This window comes from Xenopus laevis, chromosome 3L, assembly GCF_017654675.1.
Source record: "Xenopus laevis strain J_2021 chromosome 3L, Xenopus_laevis_v10.1, whole genome shotgun sequence".
NCBI classification, from domain to species: domain Eukaryota; kingdom Metazoa; phylum Chordata; class Amphibia; order Anura; family Pipidae; genus Xenopus; species Xenopus laevis.
The window spans coordinates 4,908,272-4,936,169 of NC_054375.1; the positions used below are offsets into that span (position 1 = coordinate 4,908,272).

General features: G+C 43.7%; 2 protein-coding genes across 2 annotated transcripts; both read right to left on the bottom strand.

The window, feature by feature from the left end:
- Nucleotides 1–729: 729 nt before the first annotated feature.
- On the bottom strand, nucleotides 730–16,255 carry slc13a4.L (solute carrier family 13 member 4 L homeolog). Its single transcript, XM_041585480.1, is given in 14 exon segments — nucleotides 730–1,343; nucleotides 2,664–2,801; nucleotides 2,992–3,153; nucleotides 3,275–3,405; nucleotides 3,607–3,713; nucleotides 4,300–4,401; nucleotides 4,547–4,648; nucleotides 5,024–5,143; nucleotides 7,997–8,181; nucleotides 8,369–8,443; nucleotides 8,727–8,766; nucleotides 12,778–12,914; nucleotides 14,764–14,892; nucleotides 15,869–16,255. Coding segments are annotated over 14 exon segments (1,665 nt in total). The 5' UTR covers nucleotides 15,968–16,255; the 3' UTR covers nucleotides 730–1,205.
- Nucleotides 16,256–19,129: 2,874 nt separating this feature from the next.
- Nucleotides 19,130–27,635, bottom strand: LOC108704360 (protein FAM180A). The gene is made up of 3 exons (XM_018240863.2): nucleotides 27,311–27,635; nucleotides 20,686–20,786; nucleotides 19,130–20,356 (listed from the first exon to the last, which is right to left on the bottom strand). Exons 1-3 carry the CDS (start codon nucleotides 27,384–27,386, stop codon nucleotides 20,000–20,002), a joined length of 534 nt encoding a protein of 177 aa, XP_018096352.2. The 5' UTR covers nucleotides 27,387–27,635; the 3' UTR covers nucleotides 19,130–19,999.
- Between the last annotated feature and the right edge of the window lie 263 nt (nucleotides 27,636–27,898).

Sequence of the window (27,898 nt, forward strand, 5' to 3'; positions counted from 1 at the left end):
ACCACCCCTCTTTCTGCTCCACCTACCCTCTCTCACGGACTAAATCGATCACTCACCCACCCTCTCTCTGACTCCCACCCTCTCTCTCTCTCTCTGACTCCCACCCACCCTCTCGCTCTCTCTCTCTCTTGATTCACTCACCCAAACCTAACAACCCTCACGGACTAAATCGCTCACTACCCACCCTCTGACTCACCACTCACCCACCCTCTCTCTGACTCCCCACCCACCCTCTCTTTCTCTCTCTCTAACTCCCAAAACTGTCTCACCCACCCCCCCTCTGACTCCCACCCTCTGACTCCAACCCACCCTCTCTCTGACTCACCCTTCTCTCTCTCTCTGATTCACTCACCCAAACCCAACAACCCTCACTGACTCAATCGCTCACTACCCACCCTCTGACTCACCACTCACCCACCCTCTCTCCCTCTCTCTGACTCATTTGTTGGTTTCAGCAATGTTGCACATTATTTAAAAAACAAACAATATGCGTTTATGTTAAATAAGGCTTTATTAAATGACAAAACAATTCTCTGCTTTTATCTACACTTCACAGTGGGCAATACCACTTACCAACTAAAGGGCAAATGTGTGTTCCCCCCCTGTGTGTACCAATGACTAGGTAAGTGGTGTTTGTCGTCTTTGGTTTAAGCAACTCCATAAAAGGGAAAGAACAATGAAACGTAACCGTTTAATTCACTGGGGTAGGAAGATATCGCGCAATGATTTTGGGTTTCTTTGTTCTATAACTTGGATACATAGTTATCATCAGTGCCAGAGACAACAGTGTGAGTTTTGATTGGAGGCTTAGTACGCATATATAATCAGGAATTGTTATAAGGCACAATTCTCATAAGGCCTAGTTACTAAAGGCTCCTGGCCCATCTCTGCTTTGGCCTCCACTGATTGGAGTAGGTTATACATTGCGGGAGATGCCGGGAGTTGTGGTTAACTAGCTGAGGCCACAGGTTGGATTTCCCTAGGTTAGTCCAGTAGAGAGTTGAATGTTAGGCACTAGCAGGATACAAAGGCATGTGATACACGGAGTGTGAGAATGTCAGACCATAAGAGACTGTTATTGATGAATAAATACGAGTGGAGACCAACATTAAACACAAATAAGAGCTGCCGTTATTCCCAGCCAACTGGTTGAGTCTCCGTCCCTTGCACGCCCAAGTCCAAGTTACTCTTTTCTTCCAACGCTTTCACAATCGCCCAGTGGCGTTCCCGACCTTCGCCCAGTCTGGAAAGGTATCCAGTTGGAAGAGGCTGATGCCCCAAGTGTTAATGGCGACCATGATGATAGCGAGGCCAATCAGATTCACTCCCAGACCGGCTTTCACCTACGAGAGAGCAAAGTTGGGCGACCGAAGGCACCTACTACTGTGTCTTAGGCTCATGATACAATTGGAGGAGAAACGCTCAAAACTGTGAATAGGAGGCAGGTGGGATAATTTTGGAGAACTCTGCTGCCTCAAATAAGCCAACGGACAACAAATTCCATAGCCCTTACTTCATACGGTGCAGAGTGCTTACTGATTGCTTAGGAAAGGGTAAGTTCAACATGGGAAGACAATATGCACCAAGTTCAATATCCCAAAACGTCATCGCCATTGATGCTCTCGTTGACAACCCCACCTGACCCTAACCTACTCAAATTCATCCCAACCCATTGTGTTCTAAATGCAGTTTTCATCCATAACCCACCGAACCTACAGGTTTCAGGCTAATGAGAAGTAGAGAACCTACTGCCACTTCTACTTTTAAAGGACATGGGCCTGAATCCATAAAGCAAGGCTGCTTACTTGGAGTTCACCAGTCCAGATGAAGCTCTAAAAGGGATTTTATGGTCCCCAGCCTGTCATCAATTTAGTAGAAACTGGCCTCTGCCTATGTGGTCATGTCAAATAATCTGCCCCTGGAAGGAAAACGTTGGACATAAGAACAACGTTGAGGGTTTAGGGTCTGAAACTCGACTGCTTAGGGTTGACCAATAAAAGGTGTTTTTTTTTGGTCAACCCTAAGCAGTTGAGTTTCAGACCCTAAACCCCCATCCTTCAACCAAGTTCAATATCCCAAAACGTCATCGCCATTGATGCTCTCGTTGACAACCCCACCTGACCCTAACCTACTCAAATTCATCCCAACCCATTGTGTTCTAAATGCAGTTTTCATCCATAACCCACCGAACCTGCAGGTTTCTGGCCAGTGAGAAGTGGAGAACCTTCTTCCACTTCTACTTTTGAAGGCCATGGTCCTGAATCCATAGAACAAGGCTGCCCACCTGGAGTTCACCAGGCCAGATGGAGCTCTTAAAGGGATTTAATGGTCCCCAGCCTGTCATCAATTTAGTAGAATCCTGCCTATGTGGTCATGTCAAATAATCTGCCCTTGGAAGGAAAACATTGGACATAAGGACAACGCACAACGTTGGGGGTTGTATGAAACTCAACTGCTTAGGGTTGACCACAAAAAGAAGGTTCTCTTTTTGGTCAACCCTAAGCAGTTGAGTTCCAGGCCCTAAACCCCCATCCTTCTCTTTCATAAGAGATGTGTGCCCCTATTTCCCCTTGTCTAGGATTACAGCTATGGCTAGTGTTTCTTACAGAATCCCCCATGGGCATCGGGGCAAAAGAAAAGGGCTAGGAAAGTGAGTGACTTACCATATCCCGAATGTGGCAATGGCCGTAGTTATACACAATGGCGTTGGGTGGGTTCCCAACTGGTAACATCACAGCGAGAGAAATGCACATGGTAACCGGGATGAGCGTGTACAGTGGGTTAATGTGCAGAGCTTCCGACTGTAGGGAAAAGAAAGATCTTAATCATTGCGCTAAGCAGGGTTAACCATGAACCTGAAATGACTCTCATTTTCCAATTTCATTGTTCTTTAGAGGAGGAGGCAGTTAAACAATTTTCCCTTCCTAGTTAAACACCCTCATGAACTCCTCCTTATCTGGAAACCAGAGACACGTGGTTCACCATACTTACCAGGCTGCACAGAATGGGCAGGAAGATGGTCACGGTGGCCGGGTTACTGACCAATTCGGTCACGGCAGAGACCAGGGTGCAGGCCAGCAGTGTGACCGCCCAGGAAGGAAGGCTACTGAGACATTCCATCTGTCGCCCGATCCAGGTGGAGAGGCCGGAGGTCTGGGAATGGGTTGTGTAGTCAGTTTATAGTATAGGGGGGGTCCATAAGGAAAAGGTGACTTCTGATTGGTTCATTAGTAATAATAGTAATTTCTGTGCCGTAAGTAGATTAGAGACCTACCTTACAGCCTGCAGCAAGAGCATAGCCTCCTCCAACCAACACCACAATCTCCCAGGGCATGTGTCTCTGGAACTCTGGCCAAGTCAGCATTGAGTCCGTGTGTCCATCTTCCTCACTGTCATCACCCTCTCCTGTAATGAAACAAAACTGTCACTATCACTGCTAGTAGATCATGCGGCTATATTTGAATTTTTGGGGGTTTACATCCCCTTTAAACTCAGTTGCCACTCTAGTAATGGGCCCTAGACTGCCTGTCTCTGCCCGACACCCTGGAAATGTCAAGTGCTGGGGTAGTTATTGGTTTTCAATGAGGCCCATTGCAGGGTTCTTACCTGGTTCCTTCTTTCTAAAACACAGAAATGTGGGTTTTTTGGATGGAATGAGGAAGAGTAGGAATCCGAGTAGAACAGAGACGGTGGCGTCGGTCCTGAACCCCTTCCTTAAAGAAAAACAAAGCAATAGAAACACGTGGTACATTAAAGCATATTGTACCCCAATGTTTCTATATATCTGTCACCTTGATATGAGCTAAGGGGGCCCAGTCTGAAGGTCAGTTAGGGGGAGATTTTGGGTGAGTGTTTATTTGTACCCTGGGTACCCCTGGAACTATAGCAGGGTGACACCCCAATGTTTCTATATATCTGTAACCTTGTTATGAGCTAAGGGGGCCCAGTCTGAAGGTCAGTTAGGGGGAGATTTGGGGTGAGTGCTTATTTGTACCCTGGGTACCCCTGGAACTATAGCAGGGGGACACCCCAATGTTTCTATATATCTGTAACCTTGTTATGAGCTAAGGGGGCCCAGCCTGAAGGCCAGTTAGGGGGAGATTTGGGGTGAGTGCTTATTTGTACCCTGGGTACCCCTGGAACTATAGCAGGGTGACTGTTACCCCAATGTTTCTATATATCTGTAACCTTGTTATGAGCCAAGGGGGTAGAGAGAATATTTGGGGAAATAATAGACAGCTGTGAGGGGCTTTAAAAGGAAATAACCCTGACACCCCAATGCTAAAGGGATACACTTACTTCTCAAATAAAGACTCCCATCCAGGCACAAAGCCGGGCTCTCTTGTGAACCAAAGAACCGTCATTAGGACAAAGAAAAAGATGGTCACCTTCTCTGGGTAACTGTAAATATACACAACACCATATATAATACGTTATATAAACTATGATCTAACACCTGGGTGTAAATACTTAGTAACAAAGCAGCTGCGTGATGGCCGTGCACAATACATCCCCTTTAAAGGGACAATATATGAGAAATCATTACCTGATATCCCCCAATTTTTCATACTCCTCCTGGATTCTCCGCTCTGACAGCTCCTCTCGTTTGGTCTTTGTCTTCTTGCTAAATGAGCAGGTTTCCTTAAAGCTGGGACATTGATCACAAGGACAAATAAACTGGTTAAAAAAACACAAATTTTGTTTGCGTAGGGGGGGGACTCAACTCGTAGCTGTCGTTGAGTGAGGCATGCTGGGGGTTGTATAAGACCAAACTCAATATTAATTATTAAAGGGAACATAAAGAGTCCTTAAAATCATCCATTTTGCCCTTCCCGAGTTCTCCAAATATAAACAGTACAAGCTTTATTAGAAATGCAAAAGAATTAGCCAATGAGAATCCTGCATTCCAACTGTTATCCAACATAGGGAGATTATTGGGCAATTTTGGCAGCTGACAAACACCAGAAGGACAGTTACATAAGTGATTGCCCCACACAAAACATCTCCCACTTTGTCTACTCACTTGTAACCCAGAAAGAGCCAGTGCATCCAAACCCAGGTCATCAAGAGGAAGATAATAGTTATGGGCACGCTGAATACAAACCAAGTGCCAAAATTAACCACCTCGGCATCTGGATACCGGCTGCAATAAGAGAAGAGAGGGGACATCACTCTGTGGCACCAATGAGAAACTATATGTCTCAGCAATCAGGCTCAGAGAGATAAGGGCACTGAGTATGGAGAAGCAGATACACTGCAGTAGAATAGATAATGGATTGATAGATGGATAATATGTGGATATTGGCAGATACATCCATAAATATATAGACTGATGTGGGTGGGAGGATAGATATGGATAAAGATTGATGGATGTGAGCTGGTGGATGGAGAAGGATAATGATAGATGTGGGTGGGTGGATATATAAGGTTGAAGAGATGTGGATGAGGATCAATGGATGTGGGCTGATAGACTTGGGGGAGTGGGCACATAGTTATAGTCAAGGGAGGACATATGTGGTTGGTAGGGTGGATAAATACGAGTGAGTATGGATAGATGTGGGGTTGCAAGATTGTATAGTTAAGAAAGGAGATATGTGGTTGTGGCTGGATAGACATGACGTAAGATAGCAGAGGGATGTGGTTGGGTGGATAGACGAATGAGTAAGGAACGATAGATGTGGTTGGATGCCCGAGAGATATGATGGTGAAGGGTAATAGATAGTGCTTGGTTGTGGAGAGGATTTGGATAAAGTAGATGAGATGTGGGTGCCAATGGATAATTGGTTAGGGAAGAAGGCTATATAGTGTCAGTAGGATAGGTTGCTTGCTTGATGAGACAAAGTTGTTTGCCAGTTTCAGGTGGTTAGTATTATTGGGTGGGTAGATATGGCAATGATGTATGGAATTGTGATAGATGGGTAGATTATGGGCATGATGGATAAGTGTGGGTGGTGGGTAGATGAATGCGATGATGGATGAATGAGGGTTTAGGTGGCTATTGGTCGATGATTGGACTAGAATGGGGTATATATGGTCGATGAGACTGGAATGGAAATGAGGAGGGATAAACGTGAAGGAAAATATGAAGGACAATGGAGATGCGATGGCAGGTGATGGGTAGATATGGCAAGAATGAGATGGATGAGGGTAGGCTGGGTAGATATCGGGCATGATGGATAGATTGTGGTATTACTGTATATGTCGAATGATGTATGGATTGAGGGGTTAACGTGTGGTTATCCAAGCCCTGATGAACATATGAATGATGGCAAAATGAGCCGGTAGGTGGTAGATATGGGCAATGATGGATGGATATTGCTGAAAGGGGGTACTGATATCGCTTATATCGGGCAGGCATGAGGGGTAGGATGAGCGTAGTGTGGTACTAGTGGTCAATGATGGATGGATGATGGTAACGTGGGCACTATATATGGTCAGATGGGTAATATAATGGGATAGATTAGATGTGGGTATATATGGGCAAATGATAGATAGATGTGGGTAGTGGGTGATATGATCGATGATGATGAATGAGGTAGGTGCTATATAAATGGTCCGATCGATGGATAGATTGTGGATGTTAAAAGGTATGATGGATCGATGACTGGATGGATGAAAAGTAGAGTGGGTAGTTGGCGCAATGGATAGGATGGATTAGTGCGGGTAGATGATGATCACGATGATGGTGGATGAGGGGGTAGGTGGGTAATATATGGTTGATGATTAAATTGTGGAGACTATGAAGGGATTAGGTGCAGGCAGTATATGATAGATCGATGAACTGAGATAGAATTTGTGAACAAACGCCAAGGTAGATGATCATGCGCAGACAATCATAAGCATATAGCAGATGGGTTAAAGACAGTAGTTAAACGTCAAGTAAAGATTATGATCAATTGGATGGATGATGATGAATGCGAGGTAGCGTGGGCCCTAATATCCGAAAATGGGGGTTTCTATGCTGGATAGATCGTGACGGTATTATGGCGATGATGGAACATATACGGATGGTATGGAGGCGGAGTCATTAGCATAGATAGATGGGGAAATGAAGACAAATGATGGATGGTATCTGAGTACGGTGCGAGATTTAGATAATGAGGTGGGGGGCAGGAATTTAGGGGCAATATTTGAACTTGGGTATAACCAACAATGGATTGAGGCATAGATGGGTTAAAGATAAATGGGCAAATGTGTGGATAAAGATGTGGGTAGGATAATGATCTGAATGTATGTTGGGGCATGGAAGTGGTGGACTCGCAGGCGCTAGCGTCGGGTAGATATGAGGCAATGATTGGAATGCGAACTGCAGAGGTTAGTGGGGTAAATAATAAGATCTAGATTGGACTAATGATGGATATATTGGATATGATTATGATCGATGATTGATGGAATGAGGGTAGGGTTGGCCTATATAAAAATTGCTATCGGCCCTCGATGTTTATCGGAGTAGATGTGCCCAGCTAGGGTATAATTGAGCTCGATGATGGATGGAAGAAATGAATGAATAGTTGGGGTATAATCATGAGTCAATGATGGGATCGGGTCATAGAGGTAGGTGTGAGAGACGATTGCGGCAAATCGATGTATGGATGTGGGTAGCCCTACGATGATCGATGATGGATGGATGAGGGTATAGGGTGGGAGTATAAATATAGGTCAGAAGACTGGGAATGATGGCATGGATGAGGTCGTTTGGTTAGGAGGTACAGTGATGAAGACCACATGCACCTGGCCAATAGGATGAGGGGTAGAGTGACCGGTAGAATGTGGCAATGATGGATGGATGAGGGTAGGTGGGTAGATATGGTCCAATCAAATTGGTTGTGGTAGGTGGGTAGATAAGGTCAGTGATGAATGGATGTGGTGTAAGGTAGTAGATATTTATAGAGATCGGATAGATGTAGGGTGGGTGGAGAGATATCAGATAATGCAGAACTAGATAAGTGGAAACAGACAGGAAGATAACATGTGATGCTGTGTGTACCATCCCTACTTCTTGAAGTGCTCCAGGAATTATGCGGTGGAAGTTCCTATGATGGTGGTCAAACCTCCGGATGGTTGCTGGTAGGAGACACTGAGTGACAGGCACTTGCAGATCATGTGATCATGCCGGGACTGGTACTTCCCTTTGTCCTTCTGGTTTTTGGAGTCAGTAGGCGGCAGCACAAGGATTTGTGTCTATGGCAAAGCACAACATCATGGCTTTAGTTTCCCTTTAATAAATGCCCCAGTTCCCCCATACAATGGTATTTAGGTGCCCTTCCAAGGGTAAGACGTTCTGATATCAGGGGGCGATAGATACAAGATGCTAACTGCTTGCTGGTTGCTATGGTTTCCTGCATGGTCAGGGTCGGTCTCTACTAACCTGAGGGAGGGACTGACCATTGGTGGGAGGTTTCATGAGGATTGGGTTAGCAATCATGTGCACGCCATTCAGGTTCTGCTGAATCAAACACAACGATGGTTAGTTTCCCACCTCTACATGACATATCCCATTCCCCCCCCTCCGCAGTCTATTTTTCTACACGTTGCCGCTCTGCCCAAGGTCCCAGGTGATCAACGGGTCAAGAATAGGGGCACCGTGTTGCGATAGATAACTTCACCTGAGCCACAATATCAAATAAATTAGGCCACTTTTATAACAGGCTTTGGTTGCCCTTTAATTTTATCGCTATGCATTGGGGCCTTAGAAACATGCTGGCTGATATGAACAGGTTAGATACCTTGCTCTGGATAAGTTTGCTCAGATCCTTGGCTGTGGCCCTGCAAAGTAAGTCAGATCAATTAACAGCAGTATTGAAAAAGATACTCTCATACTATTAATACTACTAATACTGATATACTATTAATACTAGCTCCCTCAATACTGCTAATACTACTAAATGCTACCCAATACTACTCACTACTACTACTACTACTACTTACTACTACGACTACTACTACTACTACTACTACTACTACTTACTACTACTACTATCTACGACTACAAAACACTGGCTATGTTCTACTGAATACTGCTTAATTAACTGACTAATGACTGCTCATACTATTACTAAATCTAATTACTTAATGCTTACTACTACTTACTACTACTACTACTACTACTAATACTGCTGAAATTAACTGAATAATGCTAATAACTACAATATACTACTCTAGACCTACTAACATACATACTAATACTGCTAACTTAACTGCTAATACTTACTATCCACTACTCAAATATTACCAATACTACCAATACTACCAATATACTAATACTGAACTAATATACTAATACTACTATATACTCCTGTGGTCCCAGACCCTCTAACCTAATGATAAAGCACGCCACCAAAATACTCAATTGGGGCTCACAATAGGAACAATCATGTTTGTATGGATTAAAGGGGATACAAACCTTCACTAGGGAACTCTCCCACTTGTGCCTCCACTTCTAGCTAGAACTCCACCTCAAACTTAAATACCCAACTCTCTCTATCAGAACCACCTTGCTGGTATTGAACATAATAGGGAAGGCATATGTCCCCTTTACGTTAATCGGAAACATTCCACATTTACAACTGAAATCACTATATCAGCATCATGGTTCCTCTCTGGTTCTTGTGTGGCCCAGCCCAGTAGCCCACTGGCATTACTAAAGCCACTTCTTATCCTAACCTCATTGATCAAGATGAGCTCAATCGAAGCTGGTTCTGCTTCCCAATTCACCCGCCCCCTGCAATTAGAGAGAATGGGCTGTTGGTACAGGAATTTAGTGCCTGTTCAGGTACTTTATCTTGATCTGATTGAGAGGTGTTTCCCTTAGACAGGACACAGGATGAGGATGAGGCTTTCATCTGTGCTGTCCAGACATTCCTTCTACTGTATCACTTTGTAGTTTATACATATGGGAGGAGGGCTGCCATTTGATTCCCGATAGAATACAGGTTATGAGGAGATATAGCTTATTGTGTTTGCCCAGAAACTTTCCTTCTTGTATATTTGTATTTATACAAGGAGGAGGGCCATATTGATTCCTTAGACAGTAGCAGTATGAGCTATAGCTGTTACTTGTGGTGCCAGACAATCCGATATACTGGTCTAATTTGACTGTCTCACACTACTGGAGGAGGAACTGGTGCCATCGTGTGAGTTCCGCTTTGACAGATACAGGCTATGCGAGGGGTATAGCCTATATTCCGCGAAAGGCACAAAACCCCAAATGTGCCCAGGAACATTCCTTCGTCTGTATATTGTATTTATAACATATGGGAGGACGGTGCCATATGCCCATTCTTCTTCAGACAGCCTAAGCTATGAGAGGTACCTACGCTTATTGTGTGCCCCAAACAAATATCCTCTCTGTATAAATTTGAGCCCCAGTTTAATAGCCTATTTACATGGTCATGGGAGGAGGATCTCCTGGTGCCATATTATTCCCTTAGACAGTACAGCCCTATGAGTGGGTATAGCTTGATTACCCTGTGCCCCAGAACATCCTTCTCTGTTATTTCCTGATATTTATACAATGGGGACGGTTGCCATAATGAATATCCCCTTAGACGGGCTACAGGTAATGAGAGCTTATAGGACTTATTGTGTGCCCAGAAACATTCCTTCTCTGGGAATATACTTTAAATATTATATATACAGTATGGGAGGAGCGGCTGCATATGAATTCCCTTAGACAGCCTATCAGTATGAGTGATATAGTTCTATTGTGGTGACCCCAGACACATTCCGTCTGCTGTATATTGTGTATTTATACTATGGGAGGAGGAGGGCCATATTTTGATTCCCTTAGACAGTACAGTATCTGAGGGTATGAGCTATTGTGTGCCCAGAAACACTTCCTTCTCTTATATTTTATTATATACATATGGGAGGAGGAGGTTTGCCATATTGTTGTTCCTTAGACAGTACAGTCATGAGGTTATAGCTTATTGTTTGCCCAGGAAACATTCCTTCTCTGCCTTATATTTGTAGTTATATAACCATCTATTGGAAGGAGAGGATGGTGCCCCATTTGGATTCCCTAATAGACAGATATACAGTATGAAGGCTATTATGCTTATTGTGTGAACAACCAGACACATCACATCTTGGTTATATTTATTATAAATGGAAGGAGGAGTGCCATTATGAGTTCCTTAGACAGTTACAGTATGAGGGTATAGCTTATGTGTGCCCAGAACCATTCCTTCTCTCGTATATTTGAAGATAATGTCTATACATTGGCCAGGAAGAGAAAGGGACCATATTTGATTCCCTTAAGACAGTAACAGTATGAGAAAGAGTATAGTCTTATTGTGTGTACCCAGAACATGCCTTCTTGTATTATTGTTTATTATAAACAATGGAGAGTGAAAGGTGCCGATATTGGGAATTCCCTAATAGCACAGCCTACAGTATGAGGATATAGCTTATTGTGTGACCAGATACATATCCTTCTCTGTATATTTGTGAAATATTGTAATACATATGGAGGAGTGAATGCTATACAGATTCCCTTAGACGAAGAGTATGAGGGTATCTTATGGCTGCCCAGAACATTCCTTCTCTGTATGATTGTATTATATACAGCTATGGAGGAGGTGCCATATGATTCCCTTAACAGTACAGTATGAGGTTGGAATATAGCTTATTGTCTGCCAGAACATCCTTCTCGTATATTTTAGATTTATACAATAATGGGAGGAGGAGGTGCCATATTTGATTCCTTAGACAGTACCAGTATGAGGTATAGCTTATGTGTGCGCAGAAACATTCCTTCTTCTGTAATATTTGTATTTCATACATTATGGGAGGAGGCAAGTGCCATATTGACTTCCACTGAGACAGTACAGTGAGGTTATAGCTTATGGTTTGCCCAGAACAATTCCTTCTCTGATATTCTGTAATTTACTTACATATTGGGAGGAGGGAAGGTGCCAATTGATTCCCTCTAGACAGTACGAGTTATTGGAGGGTATAAGGCGTTTTGTGTGTCCCAGGAACTCCTCTCATGATTAATCTTGTATTTATACATATGGCAGGAGGACGGTGCCAAATAATTTTGATTCCCTTAGACAGTACAGTATGAGGGATATAAGCTATATTGGTGCCCAGAACATTCCTCTCTGTATATTTGTATTTAATTAATATGGGCGGAGGAAGGTGCCAGATGATTCCCTTTAGACAGCCTTACAGTATGAGGGTATAGTCTTATTGTGTGCCCAAACATTCCCTTCTCGTGATTATATTGGTTATTTAATTAATATGGGGAGTTGGCCTGCCATATTTGGATTCCCTTTAGAAGACCACGTACGATGAGCTTAATCGACCTTTCTCCGGGCCGGCTCAGTTGCAGAAGATCCTGTTTCGCCCACAATTTCCTCAGCTGTTCTCGCTCGGTGTTAGATCAGCTGCTGCAGCAACGGCCTCCACAATAGCATGACCATCGGCGGGAGGATGGGGAGGCTGTTGGAAGCACATGGAGAGCAGAGCGGCAGAGCATGAACGCCAGGGAGTACCCCTGCAGGAACGCTTAGGAACCAACCCCGGTCCTCGGTGCAGAAACGAAGCCGCAATAAAACCCAACTAGATCAGTGACAATTAGGAACATCTGCATGGTTACAACATTGGGAAGACTGGGACAATGTGTTGTAAGGCTCTACAAGAACCCATAACAACCAAAGGAGCTTTACTAGTAAAAGCAAGTATCTGATTGGTTATTTACTATATAAGCCCATTATTTAACTGCCCAGAGGGGTGCAGCAGGAGGGCCTCATCAATGACCCCTTAATTACTTACCTACCCGGCTTAGCCCCAGACAACATGACCATCCTCAGCGCAATTCTCTTGTGCAGATTCCATTTCTCCACCGACGCAGCCAGGCAGATGACCCCCATCAGCAGCAGGGTGGTGTTCTTTACATATTCACCCGCCACCTGCACGGAAACACCCCAAAGAATAATGGGTACAGTTGCACTAGCGCATCCTCCTTTCCTATACAAAAGGGAATCTCCTATCAGAATCAGGAAGGTTATGTTCCCTTTAAACTGTAATCACATGACATTTTGACAGCGTTCCTTTAAATGGGTTGTTCCCCTTTAAATGAACTTTTATTATGACACAGAGAGTGAGACAATTTGCAATTGGTTTTCATTTTTTATTATTTGTGTTTTTTAAGTTATTTAGCTTTTTATTCAGCAATATTATCAATGTGGTTGCTAGGGCCCAAATTACCCTTAGCAACCATGCACTGATTTGAATAAGAGACTGGAATATGCATAGGAGAGGCCTGAATAGAAAGATGAGTAATACAAGGCAGCAGTAACAATACGTTAATATCTTTACAGAGCACTTCTTTTATAGATGGGGTCAGTGAAATCTAGGAAGAGTCAGAAGAAAAAGGCAAATAACTCAAAAACTATTTAAAAAAAAAAGGAATACCAATTGAAACGTTATTAAAAGGATACTGTCATGGAAAAAAAATGTTTGTTTTTTCCCCAAAAAGAATCAGTTAATAGAGCTGCTCCAACAGAATTCTGCATGAAATCCGTTTACCAAAAGAGCAAACAGATTTTTTTATATTTAAATTTGAAACCTGACATGTTGTCAGTTTCCCAGCTGCCCCCAGTCATGTGACTTGTGCTTTGATAAACTTCAGTCATTCTTTACTGCTGTACTGCAAGTTGGAGTGATATTACCCTCCTCTCTTCCCCCCCCTCCAGCAGCCTTAAATTAGGGATACACTGAATCCACTATTTTGGATTAGGCTGAAGCCCCGAATCCTTTCATGAACGATTCGGCCGAATACCGAGCCAAATCATTATTTGCATATGCAAATTAGGGGTGGGAAGTGGAAAACATTTTTACTTCCTATTTTTTTGACAAAGTCATGCTATTTACCTCCCCGCCCCTATGCAAATTAGAATTCTGTTGGGCCAGACAGAAGGATTTGGCTGAATCCTGCTGAAAAAGGCCGAATCTTGGCCAAATCCCAAACTGAATCCTGGATTCTGTGCATCCCTACTAACAACAGAACAAGGGGAAGGTAACCAGATAACAGCTCCCTAACACAAGATAACAGCTGCCTGGTAGATCTAAGAACAGCACTCAATAGTAAAATCCAGGTCCCACTGAGACACAGTTCAGTTACAGTGCTGGCTCTTTCTGAAATCACATGACCAGTCAAAATGACCTGAGATGCACCTACACACCAATATTACAACTAAAATACACTTGCTGGTTCAGGAATTCAATTTTATATTGTAGAGTAAACAGTGTAATTTAGAAATAAAAACAACATCATAAAAATCATGACAGAATCCCTTTAATGAGATGCTTCCCCTTTAAGTAGCAACCAGAAAGCTTTCTTGGTCGCCATGGTGATGCAGCCTTTGTTAATTGGCTGACCTTTCCCCCACTGGGGTGGCCTCTTTGCCCTTATTCTGCTGCTATTTCTAATAAAAACCTCTTTACTCCGGGGTGCAGGGATCCCGTGGGTCGCGGCTGAAAGGACTTTATTGTTTGTCATTATCCGCCCGGCGTCCTGCTGTGGAAGTAAAAGCTTTGCAGGCAGAGATTAGGACTCCCGTGTTCCTTTCTACAAACACAAACTTTCCAAGGCTAATTTGCAACTCCCAGGGAGATGTAGTTCTGCAACAGCAAATCTTAAAGGGGAACTTTTAGGCTATAAATGCTTCTTTACCTTAAACAGGTATAGAAAAGTTGCCTGTAGGGAGCAGCCTGCCAAGAAACAAGAGGAAAGAGGTTGGGGGAGTAGATTCTGACCTGGCTGGATTTGAGCACCCCAAATAGTGGGAACAGGAAAGCAGGAACCAAAGCCGCCGCTCCCAGGGGCACAGCCTCTGACACCCAATATACGGCGGTGACTATCAGCACGTAGGCACAGGACGACTCCTGCAAGGACAAAGGAGGGAGCAGCATCAGTGGCAGGAGTCAGAACCAGCAGTGCAGAGAATATGCTTTGAATAGCAACAGCATTTACACCAATCTATAAACCCAGTGACTCCTGGGGAAATTTTGAAGGTCTGTAGTGTCTCCTCCTCATGTGACAGGAAAGGAAAGGGTTATAGGGGGCTAATGGGGATCACTGTGCAGTTCTATGCTATAGAGGGATGAATCTTTAACTCTTCCACTGATAGCCTTCAAGGAACCAATTAACACCATTGTGTTCATAGACCTTAACCATAACCCTAGCCCTAACCATAACCCTAACCCTAGACCTAACCATAACCCTAGTCCAAACCCTAACCATAACCCTAACTGTAACTGTAGCCCTAACCATCACCCTAACCATAACCCTTACTGTAACCCTAGCCCTAAATTTAACTATAATCCTAACCGTAATCCTAGCCCTAACCCTAACTGCAACCCAAGCCCTAACCCAACCGTAACCCTAGCCCTAACCATAACCATAAACCTAGCTCTAACCCTAACTGTAAACCTAACTGTAATCCTAGCCCTTACCATAACCCTAACCAACAAACTCTTGTCGCTTATTTCGGAGCTGCACTGGCACTGTTGTACAAAAAGCCCAGACCAAAGGTCTTCTTTAGCTCATAACCCAAAGGTCTTCTGTAGCTCATAAGATCTCAGACTTAGGAAAACCCCGACCCTAACAGACCCTCTAGCTCCAGGGGTATCCGAAATAGTAAATCATCCCTCACTCCCATATGTTACCCTAAATAGCACCCAGTCACTGCTTTGGGCCACCCTAGTATCGAATCACTGGCCCAGAGACTAGAGCTAAAGTCCTGACCAAGTTCCTTACTCTGGTGGCCAAGGTCAATATTACTCCTCTAGTTAAAGGGGTGAATAAGTACAGTAGGGCCACATCCCATCTTTGTTTGGGCCCTGTGGCCCCAGTACTTACACTGCTCGGGTGCAACAAGGGAAGAGGGAGAAGGAGGAGAGGAACCAAGATGGCCAGCAAGAGGTTTTTGGATCTGAGTAGCCTCTTCCACACACCCATCCTTTGGCTCTCAATTGCCCGAGCCCCCCGGTCTTGTCTTCTGAGATCCCGGCACCAACGCAAAGTGGCGACTTCTCTTAATCCCTGAGCTGTTCCTCCTGCGCGGCTGCTCTCTCTGTGTTACAACTTGCCCTTGTGCTGCTCAGCTGCGAATAGTTTCTCTGCTACAATTTTTGGGATTAGTGACAATCAACCTCCTCTCTAATCCCACATTAATGGAGTCGGCTGCTCACACCCAGACGTAGCAACACACTTAGAAGGGTTACTGTCTGCTCTGCTCTTATTTCCCTACAGAAATAGGGATTGGTAACACTAGAGAGGTACCTAATATATAGAGACAAGAGGAAAGTGTTGGAAGGGTTACTGTCTGCTCTCTCTCATTTTCGCCTAACAGAATAGGATTGGTAAAACTAGATAGGTTACCTAATATTATAGAGACAAGAGGAAAAAAGTGTTGGAAAGGGTTAACTGTCTTGCTCTTCGTCTCCAGTTTCCCTAACAGAAATAGGGATTGTAACACTTAGATAGGTTACCCCCTAATATATAGAGACAAGAGGAACGTGTTGGAGGGTTACTGCCTGCTCTCTCGATCATTTCCCTACAGAAATAGGGATTGGTTAGACACTAAGATAGGTACCTAATGTTATAGAGAACAAGAAGGAAAGGTGGCATGGAAGGGTTACTGTCCTGCTCTCGTCGATCATTTCCCTTACAAGAAAATAGGTTGATTGGTAGCAACTAGATTAAGGTACCGTAATATATAGCGAGACAAGAGGAAAGTTGGTTGGAAGGGTTACTGTCTGCCTCTTTTCGTCATTTCCCTACAGTAAAAATAGGGATTGGTAACACTAAGAGATAGGTACCGAGTGAATGGGTGTACATATTAGTAGAGACAAGAGGAAGTTGTTGTTTGGATGAGGGTTACCATGTCTGCACTTCTCGTTCTCATTTCTCCCTTAACAAAGAAAATGATGGGAAATTGGTAACTAAGATATGGTTTACCTAAATATATTTATAAAGTGCCTTTTCCTGTACTTTAATGTGGAAGCTGCCATCTGTCAAGGAAAGGGCTTTCTCACTTCAATATTATTATGGCTGCCTGTTCAAAGCAGGCGATAAAAAAGTCAGTAGATGTTCTGAAATCTGAATTTAAAAAAAAACTCAATTCCAGTTGGGATCTGCTATAAGAGGTGCCTGAAACAAATTTAAACGGCCAGTGTCACATACCCTTCCTCTTTGAATTCCACTTTTTTGCTAGAAGAAACAATATTATCGCTGCTTTTCGCTCTGATTTAATTGATTTATATAAGGGATGCACCGAAGCCACTATTTTGGATTCAGCCGAACCCCTGAATCCTTTGCGAAAGATTCGGCCAAATACCGAACCAAATCCTAATTTACATATGCAAATTAGGGGTGGGAAGGGGGAGACATTTTTTTTTTGTCACAAAAACTCATGCGATTTCCCTCCTGCCCCTAATTTGCAAATGCAAATTCGGATTTGGGTTTCTAATACGAATCCTGCTGAAAAAGGCCTAATCCTGGTCGAATCCAGAACCAAATCCTGGATTCAGTGCATCTCCAATTTATATATTATTTATTATAACAGTCCTGCTCGTATCTTCTCTATTCTTATAGCTAAAGGCTTTTCCAGACAGCAGTGCTGTAAATGAACAGGAGACTTCTATTTAGGTCTGACACAAATCAAATAGCTAATATCCCTGCTATAAAGACCGTACCATCTACTGTTCAGTTCAGCCACAGTCCAGCAGAATATTAAATTAGTGAGCAGAGGAAAGTCTGACATGACTTTTCCCTGCTCACTAACTGCATCCTCTAAACAGAGCAACATCACAAAATTGCGCAGAATCCGCCCCACCCGTGATCTGATTGGTGCTGGAGTGGCTGCCTGCAATCTGATTGGATCACTGATGCTGCAGAGACGGTTGGTCAGTTTAATGAAACATACGCAGATTTCTCCAATCCTATTGGCTCAGCATGTTCTCACATTTATTTCAGGGAAGCCAGCACCATAATAAAGATACATAGAGAACGTCTGTGCAAATACAGCCGGACTGAGTATTGTCACATGAGTACCGACACCAAAAAGCCCCTCCCCTTTATAGAATATATTTGTACATGTACATTAAGCAAACCTTCCCCAGCCCACCTTAGTACATGAGCCCCCGGATTTAGTAGAACCTCCTATATTTTATTATTATATTATTATTATTATCCTACCCCTTTGTCTTCTGCTCCCATGTTTCTATGAGCAACCGGATTGCAGGGGGAGCACACCAGACTGGGACTATAGAGGGACCAGTAAGGCCTTAAAGGACCAGTAACATGAATATTTTTTTTTTTTTTTAAAAAAAAAATTTTCGTAGTGCTATACATTGAAAAAAAAAACACACCAAAAGACAAATTAAATTTTAAAATCTTTATTTAGAAATAACTTACTAAAACTCTGCTTGCGCTCCTCTTCAGAAACCGATCGGGTGATCCATCGTGCGGCGTTGCACTGACGCCTTTTCTGAAGAGGAGCACAAGCAGAGTTTAATTTGTATTGGTGGTTTTTTTTTTCAATATATACAAACAAATTTTTTAAAAATTTTCTTTTAATGTTACTGGTCCTTTAATTAAAGGATAAGTAGACCTTAAAAATAAGTAAATGTAAAACTGATGAGGGAGCAATTCTAAGCACTTTTGTAATTTACATTCATTATTTATTTTGTTTTTATCCAAGATATTAAGAGATACATGTACTGTTAATATGAATGAATTTTGTTACAACAGCGCCACCTGCTGGTCAGTTTCCCACCAGTCTGACCAGCAAGTAGTCAAGGAAGTTGTCAGGCAGAAAGAACAGAGGCTGATGTTCTCGTTCTGCTTAGGAAAGATGTGAGACAAGGTTTCTAATTTTATTCCTAAGCAGAAGAACATCAGCCTCTTTCTTTCTCCTGACAACTTCCTTGACTACTTTGCTGGCAGACTGGTGGGAAACCTTGACCAGCAGGTTGGCGCTGTTGTAATCAAATTCATTCATATTCACAGTACATGTATCCCTTAATATCTTGGAATGTAAAAAGAATAAATAATGAATGTAAATAACAAAAGTGCTTAGAACAACCCCCTCATCAATTTTATATTCACTTATTTTTAAAGTTTACTTATCCTTTAAGGTTTACTTATGCTTTAATGAGCAATTTTAACACATGTGTATATTGGTAAAATAGGTGAACGTACTAATATTTTGGGGCACTAAAATGGCCCAGTAACATAGTTTGTAGGGTTATCCCCCAGGGGGCTCAGGTAATTATTCAATCAAATCCCTGAGTTCCCTAAGAGGTGGGCCCTACGAATGGGGCCCAAATAGAAAAAAAAAAACCCTAATTAATTGTGTTCCTGGCCATGCCCTCAATTCATCCCAACCACATCCAATGAAGCACTAACACCCCACCCAAACTCCACCCACTCATCCACAAGGCCAACCCTTTGGTGGTTTTCAAATTTGACCTTTGCATTTCTTGGGGTGCTTGACTTGAGAACCCCCTGTAACTACCTGATGGTGGCCCTGGAGCAAACCTTGTAACTATGGAGTAGATTAGGGTGGGTTGGCCTATAACCACAGGGTTTACTAACAGGTGTGTTTCTAGTGGGTAAGGTGCCCCCACAGCCCACCCCACCCAAGCCCCAGTCCATTGGCATTCCTCCTCCAGTCACGGGGCCGTCATATATTTATATACTCTGGCCACCCCATTAAAGGGACCTCAGAGTTGGTTGGGTTGGGTCAAGGTTGGGAGAGGGAGGGTTAGGGTCTCCCTGTTGATCATTTTTCGTAAGTTTCAGCCTGACTTCACCCACAGGAATATGATTGGTCACAAGTGGGGTGTTGGTATTGGCCAATAATAAACTTAACTGGGGGGTCCAATGGATGATGATCAGGGTTACCCCTCAATCCCATTATATTGAGTAGAATAAATTAGAGTATTGAGTAATAGCTCAGCATGCAGGAATAGTGGGGAAAACCCCTTAATTTTGGTCACTGCCCCCTTCCTTGTGGTAGGGAAACATCAAGTCTCTTCTAAGGGCCACAAAGAGTTCAGTGAGGGAGTCCAGCCAGATCTTCTGTTGGTGGCCAGTGTCAGACTTGGGTGTTTTCATCGCTGTGTAAGCCATGGTCAGCAGGGTTCTCTCAAAGTCCTGCCTCTTCAGGGGCCCCTGGGCGTGAGACAGTTTGGCCCCCAGCCTGCGGATATCAGAGACGGTCTTGGGTATGACGTCATTGCAAATGACATGGAAGGTGGTGGCTTTCCTTAGGGAGGACAATTCAGGGTCCTGTAGGGTCATCACTTGGTCTGTATTGAGCATCACCCCACTCAGCAGAAACTGGAAGGGAAGGAAATGATAGGTTAAAGGGAAACTCCGCTCTAAAATAGAACTCAAGCAGTGGGTGGGGCTAGAACACTCTGATGGCAGCTTAAAGGGAAGGGGCAAGGAGTCTGTGACTCAAGCAGTGGGTGGGACTAGAAGATTCTGATGGCAGCTTACAGGGGAGGGCACAGAGTCTTCGACTCAAGCAGCTGGTGCGACTAGAAGGCTCTGATACAAGTGTACAGGGGAGGGGCAGGGAGTCTGTGACTCGCTCAGTAGGTGGGGCTAAAACCCTCTGATGACAGGAAACAATGCATTATTCCATGTAGACTGTTTTCACTTGCCTCGTACAGAAGCTCCACTTCAGGCACCGATCTCTGCAGGACAGGGTTCAGCAACTCAGCAGAGGAACGTCGGATACGATGTGCCGATGGGAAATACACAACTGGAATATACAACAAATAAAATTCAGACTGTACCAGCTATAAGCAAATTCAGGGGATGGTTCCTGCTGAATTGTGCTTAGTACAGGGGAATACCTATGCTGCCATAGTTTTATGGGATCTCTCTGTACAGACTATGAGCAAACTTAGGGGACTGTTCCTGCTGAATTGTGCTTAGTACAGGGAATACCTATGCTGCCATAGTTTTATGGGATCTCTCTGTACAGACTATGAGCAAACTTAGGGACTGTTCCTGCTGAATTGTGCTTAGTACAGGGAATACCTATGCTGCCATAGTTTTATGGGATCTCTCTGTACAGACTATGAGCAAACTTAGGGGACTGTTCCTGCTGAATTGTGCTTAGTACAGGGGAATACCTATCCTGCCATAGTTTTATGGGATCTCTCTGTACAGACTATGAGCAAACTTAGGGACTGTTCCTGCTGAATTGTGCTTAGTACAGGGAATTCCTTTGCTGCCTAGTTTTATGGGATCTCTCTGTACAGACTATGAGCAAACTAAGGGGCTGTTCCTGCTGAATTGTGCTTAGTACAGGGGAACAGTTTTATGGGATCTCTCTGTACAGACTATGAGCAAACTTAGGGGACTGTTCCTGCTGAATTGTGCTTAGTACAGAGGAATACCTATGCTGCCATAGTTTTATGGGATCTCTCTGTACAGACTATGAGCAAACTTAGGGGACTGTTCCTGCTGAATTGTGCTTAGTACAGGGGAATACCTATGCTGCCATAGTTTTATGGGATCTCTCTGTACAGACTATGAGCAAATTTAGAGGCTGTTCTTGCTGAATTGTCTCTAATACAACAAGCCTGAGAATGATCCATCCTTATATTCAACGAAAAAAACATTGAATTTCCAGCCCTTACAAATATTGATGCTGGCGACTCAGGTTGTACAAAACATGTGCAGCCAAGAATCTATCAAAGCAAATAAGAAGCAGCTGTATTCGGGGGTGACATTCTGATGTAAAGCAGCGCCTGCATATAACATAGTGTTGTACAGACATCGGGGGAATGAGCAGTTATTAATTAATTTAAAGGAGCGAGACGTATATACAGGACAGGGTGTGTATAGTACTGGGATCCAGTGGAATGTTGGACTGGGGTTCTGCCTGGACCAGTTCTGTTTGGCCCAACTCTCTGCCTTTTATACTGAGCCAGACAAACAGAAGGGGATTGGCTACTGCAGAGACACAGACGCAGTAGTCGGTGCAGGGGGTGCTGGATACTCGCAGTGACTTCTGCACTAGGCCAATTGCATTATATTAAAGGGGAAACAAAACACAGATACAGGTACTTTCTAAATAAACACGAAGAGCTGATGTACTGTGTCCCATTAACAACAGCCCTGTATGTCCCCATAATAATAAACAGGACCCTCATTCCCAGGGGCCCCAAGTAGCTCCTCCCCCCAGTGACCCCGACTTTACCATTAAAGAGAAGGGGAGGCCCCGTGGCACCTGCAGGGAAAGTCCAATCCTTTGGCTCCTGTGAAAGGAACACTCTGTTCCTCCCTAATCCTCCCTGGAAGCTTTTCCCTTCCAACAAAGTGGAATTTCCAGTTTAAAAGGGAGAAGAATATTAAACCAGTGCTGGGGGGGGGCTGGGATCTGAGTTGGCTTTTGGTGGAATCTTAATGGGTGGGTTTCATTTGCCTCTGAAAAAAATTGGGCCCCAAAGTTTAGGGCCAACGTAGATATTGAATCTGGAAAAGAGGTGGTGCTTTTTTTGAATTGGGCGTGGCCAGACAGACCAGGGCGTGGCCTAAGTGCCCCTATTTTATATTTCTTTTTCACATTTTCTTTTATTAGGAAACATTTTACCTACAGGCTTATATCCCCTTTATTAGATAAAGTCAGTTTTTAATGCTTTTTTTGCCCTTTTCGTCAGTAAAATATTTTCATTCAGTGGCAATAAAACTCCAGAATTCCTTTATTTACTACAGATGTCTGGCACATTTTTGGGTCTGGCTGCTCGTGGGTTAAAGTCTGTACACAGCTGACTCATTACACTAAATAGTCACGAAATAATAAACTCAGTGTCCAACCTGAACTGAAACTCACAATGAGAGAGAGCAGACAGTAACCCTTCCAACACTTTCCTCTTGTCTCTATATATTAGGTACCTATCTAGTGTTACCAATCCCTATTTCTGTAGGGAAATGAGAGAGAGCAGACAGTAACCCTTCCAACACTTTCCTCTTGTCTCTATATATTAGGTACCTATCTAGTGCTACCAATCCCTATTTCTGTAGGGAAATGAGAGAGAGCAGACAGTAACCCTTCCAACACTTTCCTCTTGTCTCTATATATTAGGTACCTATCTAGTGTTACCAATCCCTATTTCTGTAGGGAAATGAGAGAGAGAGCAGACAGTAACCCTTCCAACACTTTCCTCTTGTCTCTATATATTAGGTACCTATCTAGTGTTACCAATCCCTATTTCTGTAGGGAAATGAGAGAGAGCAGACAGTAACCCTTCCAACACTTTCCTCTTGTCTCTATATATTAGGTACCTATCTAGTGTTACCAATCCCTATTTCTGTAGGGAAATGAGAGAGAGCAGACAGTAACCCTTCCAACACTTTCCTCTTGTCTCTATATATTAGGTACCTATCTAGTGCTACCAATCCCTATTTCTGTAGGGAAATGAGAGAGAGCAGACAGTAACCCTTCCAACACTTTCCTCTTGTCTCTATATATTAGGTACCTATCTAGTGTTACCAATCCCTATTTCTGATGACTCTGCTCATGTACAGTATGTACTTTCAGAACTGTACTGAATGTGACTCAACAAGTGTTTCCATGAATCTTCTAGAGAATTTTCTAAAAATAGTTAGGTTTCACATAAAACACTGGAAAAGTATTTAGTTGGCATACAGATGTGGCCAAGGAAGGAACATTTGGTGCCAAGCTGGTCAGTGTGCTATTGGGTGGAGACTGGAAATGAATAGAAATATTGTAGGTGATTCATACACATCCCAGGGTGTAACATACACAAGTAATCTTCTGCCTGACGTCAAAGTGCACCTGCTCCTATAATATCTACTACTACTACTCCCACATCCCACTGTTACTATAGACACCATCTCTCCCTACTATACCTGCTATCCCACAGTCACACTCCCTTCCCAGAGACTATTATCCACTGTTACTATAGACACCATCTCTCCCTACTATACCTGCTATCCCACAGTCACACTCCCTTCCCAGAGACTATTATCCACTGTTACTATAGACACCATCTCTCCCTACTATACCTGCTATCCCACAGTCACACTCCTTTCCCAGAGACTATTATCCACTGTTACTATAGGCACCATCTCTCCCTACTATACCTGCTATCCCACAGTCACACTCCTTTCCCAGAGACTATTATCCACTGTTACTATAGGCACCATCTCTCCCTACTATACCTGCTATCCCACAGTCACACTCCCTTCCCAGAGACTATTATCCCACTGTTACTATAGACACCATCTCTCCCTACTATACCTGTTATCCCACAGTCACACTCCCTTCCCAGAGACTATTATCCCACTGTTACTATAGACACATCTCTCACTACTATACCTGCTATCCCACAGTCACACTCCCTTCCCAGAGACTATTATCCCACTGTTACTATAGACACATCTCTCACTACTATACCTGCTATCCCACAGTCACACTCCCTTCCCAGAGACTATTATCCACTGTTACTATAGACACCATCTCTCCCTACTATACCTGCTATCCCACAGTCACACTCCCTTCCCAGAGACTATTATCCACTGTTACTATAGGACCATCTCTCCCTACTATACCTGCTATCCCACAGTCACACTCCCTTCCCAGAGACTATTATCCACTGTTACTATAGACACCATCTCTCCCTACTATACCTGCTATCCCACAGTCACACTCCCTTCCCAGAGACTATTATCCCACTGTTACTATAGACAACATCTCTCCCTACTATACCTGCTATCCCACAGTCACACTCCCTTCCCAGAGACTATTATCCCACTGTTACTATAGACACCATCTCTCCCTACTATACCTGCTATCCCACAGTCACACTCCCTTCCCAGAGACTATTATCCACTGTTACTATAGACACCATCTCTCCCTACTATACCTGCTATCCCACAGTCACACTCCCTTCCCAGAGACTATTATCCACTGTTACTATAGGCACCATCTCTCCCTACTACACTGAATGTGCCAGAGAATATATAAATACTTCCAGCTTGTGCTATATGATAAATAAATGTCTGTAGTCACTGTTGGAGGGAGGGATGAGGGAGGAGATATAAGGGAAGTTGTAGCTAATAGGGACCCATATGGGATCAATATGTGGAAGGGCAAAGATCACAACAGTTAAAGTCTATAAATCTCACCGAACCTTTGATCAGGATTTCCTAAGATGGGACCAAACAAAACCCATATGGGCATCCAAATTGTTCCTATTCTTTAATGACACTAGAGTGAACACTGGGAGAGGAGTGATGCAGGAAAACTTAGGAGGCTGTTCCTGCTGAATTGTGCTCAGGTGAGAAGACTAGAGTTATATCAGTATGTATTACAAATAAACCATGAATACAGGATATAATACAGTAGGGTCTAGAGTAAACATAACATACAGCAGCCGGGCATATAAACTATTTAGAAATAAAACCTTGCACCCGTTGTTCTGCCTGTTAGTAAATAACAGCAAGATGTAATTACCGTTATGTAAGAATAATAACAATATTAAAAGCAGATATTGTTGAGTTTATTAAAAGCAGATATTGTTGGGGGTTAAGGTGGAACAGGATTACTGAGTATTTGGCACAGTCTCATGAATTCCTGTTGCCACGGCAGTAACCACGTGCCGGTGCCAAGATTCCAGCCGTATGTATATTTATACCCATAGAATGAGTGCCGGGAACTACACTGGTTGATGCCAGTCTCTAACATATCTAACTTCATGTTCTGGGGGACCGGGGAAAAGAATTCACTGGAGCACCTCCTTGGTTACCCTGGATTCTCATGATGACATCATAGCATGACATCACAGGCATTGTGCCTACATAGTTAGCAGGCCCCCCTGCACAGCCGACTAGGGGTAGGCAGAAGAGACACACCAAAGTGTGTGTGTGTGTGGGGGGGTGAGACGTGTGCGTGTCAAGTTGAGAGGAGCAGGGTGTGGGGGAGCCCTTGCCTTGGGGACCCCTAATCTTGGCTTTGAAGAGCACAGAGGGTTCCCAGAAACAGGCAGCAGTTGTGAAAGATCAGGGGCAAGTTTGGGGGCAATAGGTAAAACCAGGGCAGAGAGGGGCATGATCTAATTAGATTGAAATTTTGGGGGTGACATAGTTGTAAGGGCCCACCATGCCCACGCTGAGGCTTGAACCCCCTGTTTATTACCCCGTCTGCCCCTCTCTGTGTATCTCTGATGCTGAATGAAGCTGATTATTCGGCAGCCAATGAAAAGCTGAAAAAGGATTCCTAAATGCTAGGGATGCACCCAATCCACTATTTTGGATTCTGGCCGAACCCCCAAAGCCTTTGCCGAATACCAACCCAAATCCAATCCCTAATTTGCATAATTCTCCCTCATCACCCTTAATTTGCATATGCAAATTAGGATTTGGTTCAGCCGGGCAGAAGGATTCGGGCGAATCCAAATTCTGCTGAAAAAGGTTGAATCCTGGCCGAATCCCGAACCGAATCCTGGATTTGGTGCATCCCTACTAAATGCACAGTCTTTCCTCTCGGTTGAATTCACTCTGGGCAGGGGGTGTAGCCGGCTCCCGGAGAAATCCCAACTCATGGGAAAAATACAAATTTCCTACCTGCATTTATTGACTTTTTAGACAAATTCAGCAAAATGGATGTTTTTCAGTCGATTATACCTTTCTGCCGACCCCCCAATAATAACATCAAAGTATAAAGACCCCTTTTCAGTTGCTTGGAGCGACAGTTCTCCCATGGCTCCAGCAGGGGCAGTGCTCGCAGACTAATAGCAGACTAATAGTAGACTAATAGCAGACTAATAGTAGACTAATAGTAGACTAATAGTAGACTAAAAGCAGACTAATAGCAGACTAATAGTAGACTAATAGTAGACTAATAGCAGACTAATAGCAGACTAATAGTAGACTAATAGCAGACTAATAGCAGACTAATAGTAGACTAATAGCAGAGTACACTGAGAATCCTGACTTAACACTGGGTGGGGGTTAAGTCATCAGGTAAGAGTTTTGAATCAAGGTGTGGATTCTTAAAGTGATACATACAAACCGGACCCCAAAGCACACCCCATAAAACTAGTGGTTAGGGTTATCACCTCCCCATCATTCTATAGGTGTCACATGGAGTAATGGGGTGTTATTATAGAAAAAAACAGACCCTGTGAATGCATAGGGGCCCCAGGAGTTATAGGGGCCCAACTGGTCCATTGGTGAACTTTCTGCTGTTCTGGATTTGAGATGAAGAATCCCATATAATGTGGAATAGAGATGCCCATGTATTGCCCTTACCTCTCTGCCACTTGCTGGTGAAGTTGCCCTCTACACAATTATAGAACAGGAGCAAAAGGCACGACTCCAGGATCATCCTTCCTGCGGCTCCGGCTTCTCTCTCTCGGGAATTCTCGGGATTCTCTCCGGGTCTCCGTCCCTCACTGGTCGGGTTCTACCCTCGGCGCTGCCTGTGTTCTGACTTCAGACGAGGTTGTTTCCCTCACTCACATCTGGCCGGAGTCTGGAATGCGGCACGTGAAGCTGCTCCAGTTTCTCTACTGCACATCCCTGTTCCTGGGAAGGACCCCAGTGCTGGGTTTTATTGCTTCTCGGCCTGACCCAGGAGAATGAATTAATGGCTGTGACGGTGCCAAGACTCAGGGTGACCCCCCCCCCCACAGAATGGGGAATTTTACATTTATTCAGAATTTCAGCTTTAGCCTGTCAGCTGTACTTACTGGTGCCTGGGTCAGATGCAGAAGTATTTCTGGAACAGATTAAATATATGTGAAATGGGAATGTCCAAATAATGGCCCTTCAGCTGTACAACTCTACCCATAGTGAGGCTTTACTGGTGGCTAGCACTAATATAATATATTTCTGTCT

Excerpts from the sequence above, each read along its gene's own strand:
- LOC108704360 (XM_018240863.2), bottom strand. The coding sequence starts at position 27,386 with ATGATCCTGGAGTCGTGCCTTTTGCTCCTGTTCTATAATTGTGTAGAG. Across the intron at positions 20,787-27,310 it reads CACCAGCAAGTGGCAGAGAG|TTGTGTATTTCCCATCGGCA; the intron begins GTAAGGGCAATA and ends TGTATATTCCAG. Across the intron at positions 20,357-20,685 it reads AAGTGGAGCTTCTGTACGAG|TTTCTGCTGAGTGGGGTGAT; the intron begins GCAAGTGAAAAC and ends CTTCCCTTCCAG.